At 46.8% G+C, this 7,166-nt stretch overlaps 1 protein-coding gene across 1 annotated transcript; it reads right to left on the bottom strand.

Moving 5' to 3' along the window:
• Window positions 1-1,544: 1,544 nt before the first annotated feature.
• Window positions 1,545-6,943, bottom strand: LOC123487059 (mediator of RNA polymerase II transcription subunit 28-like). The gene is made up of 5 exons (XM_045218223.1): window positions 6,767-6,943; window positions 5,961-6,027; window positions 5,407-5,519; window positions 4,156-4,239; window positions 1,545-2,106 (listed from the first exon to the last, which is right to left on the bottom strand). The coding sequence occupies exons 1-5, from the start codon at window positions 6,926-6,928 to the stop codon at window positions 1,987-1,989; spliced, it is 546 nt and encodes a 181-aa protein (XP_045074158.1). The 5' UTR covers window positions 6,929-6,943; the 3' UTR covers window positions 1,545-1,986.
• Between the last annotated feature and the right edge of the window lie 223 nt (window positions 6,944-7,166).

Genomic DNA, 7,166 nt, shown 5'->3' on the forward strand with positions numbered 1-7,166 from the left:
GAGTGTGTGTGTGTGTGGTGTGTGTGTAGGAGAGTGTGTGTGTGGTGTGTGTGTGTGTGTGTGTGTGTGTGGTGTGTGTAGGAGAGTGTGTGTGTGTGTGTAGGTGTGTGTAGGAGAGTGTGTGTGTGTGTGGTGGTGTGTGTGTGTGTGGTGTGTGTGTGTGTGTGTGTGTGTGTGTGGTGTGTGTGTGTGTGGTGTGTGTAGGAGAGTGTGTGTGTGTGTGTGTGTAGGAGAGTGTGTGTGTGTGTGTGTGTGTTCTGTAATCAGCGATCTTTACAGAGTAACAGAGGTGTGTCCATAGGTCTCACTCTCCCTCCCGAGTACACAGTATTTACAGGAGGTTTGTACCTGTTGTTCAGTCCAGAGGGTGCACATGTTGGTTCTAACCCTGCAGTAACATACCTGATGCAGCACACGTTGGTTCTAACCCTGCAGTAACATACCTGATGCAGCACACGTTGGTTCTAACCCTGCAGTAACATACCTGATGCAGCACACGTTGGTTCTAACCCTGCAGTAACATACCTGATGCAGCACACGTTGGTTCTAACCCTGCAGTAACATACCTGATGCAGCACACGTTGGTTCTATCCCTGCAGTAACATACCTGATGCAGCACACGTTGGTTCTAACCCTGCAGTAACATACCTGATGCAGCACACGTTGGTTCTAACCCTGCAGTAACATACCTGATGCAGCACACGTTGGTTCTAACCCTGCAGTAACATACCTGATGCAGCACACGTTGGTTCTAACCCTGCAGTAACATACCTGATGCAGCACACGTTGGTTCTAACCCTGCAGTAACATACCTGATGTCACATAAACCAATTCTCTGGTTCCCTGTCGGACCAACGCGCCCATACTGTAGTGCCCTCCATTATCATTGGCACCCTTGACAACGATGCACAAAACAATATGGTAATTCATTCATTTTGACCACTATCTTTTAGATTGTTTTTATTACTTGTTAAACAAAATATTTCTCTGAGCAATTGTATTATTATAAAATAGTATAATTTTCCATTTTTTAAGCATACAATATAACTCAGTATTTGAATGATTTATTTTGTCTTTTTTATCAAGATGGACCTGACAGTATCCTGCCCAGTCAAACCCACCTGACACCTATTCTGATCCAAACTCATGTATTCTGTCAGTACAAAACAACCAGTGTTGTTCTGATCCAAACTCATTTATTCTGTCTGGACAAAACAACTTGTTCTGATCCAAACTCATTTATTCTGTCTGGACAAAACAACCAGTGATGTTCTGATCCAAACTCATTTATTCTGTCAGGATAAAACAGGCGATGTTCTGATCCAAACTCATTTATTCTGTCAGGACAAAACAGGCGGTGTTCTGATCCAAACTCATGTATTCTGTCAGTACAAAACAACCGGTGTTGTTCTGATCCAAACTCATTTATTCTGTCTGGACAAAACAACTTGTTCTGATCCAAACTCATTTATTCTGTCTGGACAAAACAACCAGTGATGTTCTGATCCAAACTCATTTATTCTGTCAGGATAAAACAGGCGATGTTCTGATCCAAACTCATTTATTCTGTCAGGACAAAACAGGCGGTGTTCTGATCCAAACTCATGTATTCTGTCAGGACAAAACAACAGACTCAACAGAAATATTTACACAAGTCAAATAGAAAACATAAAGATGACGTTCTCTCTGGAAGAGAGAGAGGTGTGTGTTACGTCAGAGTGGAGCGAAGGACAGGCTAGCGGAGGTGTGTGTTAGGTCTGTTTGAGTGGTGCAGGGGGCAGACTAGCGGAGGCCTGTGTTAGGTCTGTTTGAGTGGTGCAGGGGGCAGACTAGCGGAGGCCTGTGTTAGGTCTGTTTGAGTGGTGCAGGGGGCAGACTAGCGGAGGTGTGTGTTAGGTCTGTTTGAGTGGAGCAGGGGGCAGACTAGCGGAGGCCTGTGTTAGGTCTGTTTGAGTGGAGCAGGGGGCAGACTAGCGGAGGCCTGTGTTAGGTCTGTTTGAGTGGTGCAGGGGGCAGACTAGCAGAGGCCTGTTCCAGAAAGGCCAGGGGTCCAGGTGGCGGGAGGTCTGACGGTTTACGATGCTGGACACTGACATCCTCCAGAACCTACAGACAGTACAGACATTATATTAACTACAGACAGACATGTTATCATGATGCTGGACCTGACATCCTCCAGAACCTACAGACAGTACAGACATTATATTAACTACAGACAGACATGTTATCATGATGCTGGACCTGACATCCTCCAGAACCTACAGACACGTTATTATAACACCTACACTACCAGTCAAAAGTTTGGACACACCTACTCATTCAAGGGTTTTTCTTTATTTTTACTATTTTTTACATTGTAGAATAATAGTGAAGACATCAAAACTATGAAATAACACATATGGAATCATGTAGTAACCAAAAAAGTGTTAAACAAATCAAAATATATTTTATATTTGTGATGCTTCAAATAGCCACCCTTTGCCTTGATGACAGCTTTGCACACTCTTGGCATTCTCTCAACCAGCTTCATGAGGTAGTCACCTGGAATGCATTTCAATTAACAGGTGTGCCATGTTAAAAGTTAATTTGTGGAATTTCTTTCCTTCTTAATGCGTTTGAGCCAATCAGTTGTGTTGTGACAAGGTAGGGGTGGTATACAGAAGAAAGCCATATTTGGTAAAAGACCAAGTCCATATTATGGCAAGAACAGCTCAAATAAGCAAAGAGAAACGACAGTCCATCATTACTTTAAGACATGAAGGTCAGTCAATCCGGAAAGTTTCTTCAAGTGCAGTCGCAAAAACCATCAAGCGCTATGATGAAACTGGCTCTCATGAGGACCGCCACAGGAAAGGAAGACCCAGAGTTACCTCTGCTGCAGAGGATAAGTTCATTAGAGTTACCAGCCTCAGATTGCTGCCCAAATAAATGCTTCACAGAGTTCAAGTAACAGACACATCTCAACATCAACTGTTCAGAGGAGACTGCGTGAATCAGGCCTTCATGGTCGAATTGCTGCAAAGAAACCACTACTAAAGGACACCAATAATAAGAAGAGACTTGCTTGGGCCAAGAAACACGAGCAATGGACATTAGACTGGGGGAAATCTGTCCTTTGGCCTGATGAGTCAAAATGTGAGATTTTTTATTCCAACCGCAGTGTCTTTGTGAGACGCAGAGTAGATGAACGGATGATCTCTGCATGTGTGGTTCCCACCGTGAAGCATTGAAGTGGTGTGGGGGTGCTTTGCTGGTGACACTGTCTGTGATTTATTTAGAATTCAAGGCACACTTAACCAGCATGGCTACCACATCATTCTGCAGCGATACGCCATCCCATCTGGTTTGGGCTTAGTGGGACAATCATTTGTTTTTCAACAGGACAATGACCCAACACACCTCCAGGCTGTGTAAGGGCTATTTGACCAAGAAGGTGAGTGATGGAGTGCTGCATCAGATGACATCAAGGCAAAGCGTGGCTATTTGAAGAATCTCAAATATAAAATATACTTTGATTTGTTTAACACTTTTTTGGTTACTACATGATTCCATATGTGTTATTTCATAGTTTTGATGTCTTCACTATTATTCTACAATGTAGAAAATAGTAAAAATAAAGACAAACCCTGGAATTAGTAGGTGTGTCCAAACTTTTGACTGGTACTGTATGTACAAATAGAATTTCATATACATCTTAAAATGACCACATTTTCATGAATTTTATGATATAATCAAATCTGTCGATGTGCCCTTGAGCAAGGCACTTAACCCTAATTGCTCCTGTAAGTCGCTCTGGATAAAAGCGTCTGCTAAATCACTAAAATGTAAAATGTAAATGTAATAATCTTGAAGCCCATTCAAAAACAGTATGAGACTGGATCCAGGAAGTGATGCGGGAAAGGTGGGACTGTGCCAGCGAAGTAGACCATGGGCTTTTGCTCAACTCCTGTGTCTTCTCTCGCCTCCTTTAGAAAAAGGGGGTGCGGCAGATTTCCAAACTCTTCCGTGAAGGACTCATGTAGGATACACTTGTGCTTCCTCGCCAAAAGGATGCTATCGAGGAGGGGAGGACCATCTTCCGTTTGCCTACTAACAAATGTACAGACTCCTCAACCACTTATCGGTTGCCCGGGTCACGGAGGAGAGAGGACGTACCTGCTGCCAGTGGTGAAGCTTAGACAGGTGTTTCTGGACCAGCAGCTCTTTCCTCTGGAGTTCATTCCGCAGCTCAGACACATCCTGGAGAGGGAGAGGAGAGGGAGGGAGAGAGGAGAGGTAGGGAGAGAGGGAGAGAGGGAGGGAGGAGAGGGAGGGAGAGAGGAGAGGGAGGGAGGGAGGGAGGAGAGGGAGGGAGAGAGGAGAGAGGGAGAGAGGAGAGAGGGAGAGAGGTAGGGAGAGAGGAGAGAGGGAGGGAGAGAGGAGAGAGGGAGGGAGAGAGAGGGGGAGGGGGAGGGAGAGAGGGAGGGGGAGGGGGGGAGAGAGAGAGGGGAGAGGAGAGGGAGAGAGGGAGGGAGAGAGGAGAGGTAGGGAGAGAGAGGGGGAGAGGGAGGGAGGGAGGGAGGAGAGGGAGGGAGAGAGGAGAGGTAGGGAGAGAGGAGAGGTAGGGAGAGAGGAGAGAGGGAGAGAGGTAGGGAGAGAGGAGAGAGGTAGGGAGAGAGGAGAGAGGGAGGGAGAGAGGAGAGAGGGAGGGAGAGAGAGAGGGGAGGGAGAGGGAGGGGAGGGAGGGAGAGAGAGAGGGGGAGAGGAGAGGAGAGAGGGAGGGAGAGAGGAGAGGTAGGGAGAGGGAGGGAGGAGAGGTAGGGAGAGGGAGGGAGGAGAGAGAGAGGGAGAGAGAGAGGGAGAGAGAGAGAGAGAGAGGGAGGGAGAGAGGGAGAGAGGGAGGGGGAGAGGAGAGGTAGGGAGAGGGAGGGAGGAGAAAGAGGGAGGAGAGATGGATCAGCTGTTAATAGCGGTGGGTGGCCGTCCTAACACCAGAATATCACTATACTGGTGAAGTCCCCCCATACATAGAGCTCCAGGGTGCATTTTCCCCTTTATACAGATCTAGAATCAGCTTCTCCTCCCCCAATCCTAACATTAACCATTAGTGGGGAAAATGAAACACTGACCCCAGATCTAGAATCAGCTTCTCCTCCCCCAATCCTAACATTAACCATTAGTGGGGGAAATGTAACACTGACCCCAGATCAGCATCTAGGGGCGACTTCGCCCTCCTCCATCATGAGCCATCAAATTCAAATCTGGAACTAGAAGCCAGTTCCACTGGTGTTTTTTCTCCCATTCTTCCTCTCTAATCAGGGACTGATTTAGACCTGAGACACCAGGTGGGTGCTATTAAATGATCTGGTAGAACAGAAAGGCTGGTAGGGTAAGATTTGAATACCCCTGGTGTACACTATCACCTACCTCTTTGACCACCTGCTCAGGTTTCTGGACTGATAGCTGAAGACGCTTCTGCAGGAAGAAACATTCTGTCTGTCTGGCAACATCCAGAAACTTCTGAATACACTGATCCACACCTGGGGAGACAGACAGGTAGGTTAGAGACAGACAGACACAGAGACAGCTAGAGAAACAGACAGGTTAGCGAGACAGACTGGTTAGAGAGACAGACATGTAAGTCAGGTAACTGTAGCTAGATAAGCAAAGTGATGAAATATGAATGTGTTTCAAACTGTTTACAATGCAACTAGCTAACTTCCCCAAGGCTGGCCAACCCTCCTCCTCCTCCTGAGTTACTGGGTGTGCAGGCTTTTGCTGCAGCCCCGCTGTAAAACACCTGATTCCACCAACCAGCTGCTCATCTGGACCCTGATTGGCTAAATCAGGTGTGTTAGAACGGGGCTGGAGCAAAACCATGCATACCCTGTAGCTATCCTGGTGGGAGGACGTTTGTTGGTCACCTAGGAGCTTGTCTGGGAATAGGGTGCCATTTGGGCCGTTAGCTTTACTGGTCTCACCTGTCCGAATTTCTTCCTGGTCGGTTCCGTTCACGTAGTCTTGACTTACTAGGGAAGCAAAGCAAGCCTGCTGACACAAGACAACTGGGTTAACAGTTCGCTGCTAGCACTTAGCTAGCTGCATTAACGACACGCCAGAGATACTGTACTTAGCTAGCTATAACATTACATTTAACGCGCGAATTATGTGTCCAGGCAACCCAGCATAGCATAGCAAAGCATTAGACGCAAAGCATGCCTGCAGACACAATGTAACTAACGTTAGCTAACTACTTAACGTTACCTGGCTTCGGTAACGCCAGACAGTCCAAAGGCTATGCTTCATTTAAGGTAGCTGGTTACATTTTTCAAAAGAACGGTAGCTTTGTAACTAGCTGACATACTGGGCAGTAACCACAGACTTAAGTATATTTGGTAAGCAGTCAGCTAGCGCCATCTAGTTAGTAGACAAACAGTGTGGTGCGCTAGCTAGCATCACTACGTTAGCTATACCACGGCTGGCTAGGCTAGCTAGCATCATTACGTTAGCTATACCACGGCTGGCTAGGCTAGCTAGCATCATTACGTTAGCTATACCACGGCTGGCTAGGCTAGCTAGCTAGCATCATTACGTTAGCTATACCACGGCTGGCTAGGCTAGCTAGCATCATTACGTTAGCTATACCACGGCTGGCTAGGCTAGCTAGCATCATTACGTTAGCTATACCACGGCTGGCTAGGCTAGCTAGCATCATTACGTTAGCTATACCACGGCTGGCTAGGCTAGCTAGCATCACACCGGGACAGCAGAGTAGTCGCTCTCGTACCTCGAAAGAAGCCTCCAGGTCGTCTACCAGAGTGTTGGGGCCCTGGACCCTGTTCCCTGGAGCTCCTCCGGGCAGTAGTCCCGGCTGACCCGGGCCGCCGACAGGGTGAGGACCAGCGGGCTGCTGGCCGGGGAACATCCCGCTGCCCATAGAGGAAGACATCTTGGATGGTTTGTCTGTACCGGTCCGTGAGGCCGCTGCACGCAATGCTCAGTACATGCCACACTGGCTGACGAATTTGATAGGTTCTACTAAATGACTATAAAAAAAAGTTGTTATTCAAATACAAAAAGTAAAGCAAATTGTAATTTACATGCAGTTATAATATTATAGTGAGGATACAAGACAGGCAAATTGATCCAAAATATAGTTTTATTGGTGTTTTATTTAAATTACATGA

Source organism: Coregonus clupeaformis, unplaced genomic scaffold, assembly GCF_020615455.1.
Source record: "Coregonus clupeaformis isolate EN_2021a unplaced genomic scaffold, ASM2061545v1 scaf1445, whole genome shotgun sequence".
NCBI classification, from domain to species: domain Eukaryota; kingdom Metazoa; phylum Chordata; class Actinopteri; order Salmoniformes; family Salmonidae; genus Coregonus; species Coregonus clupeaformis.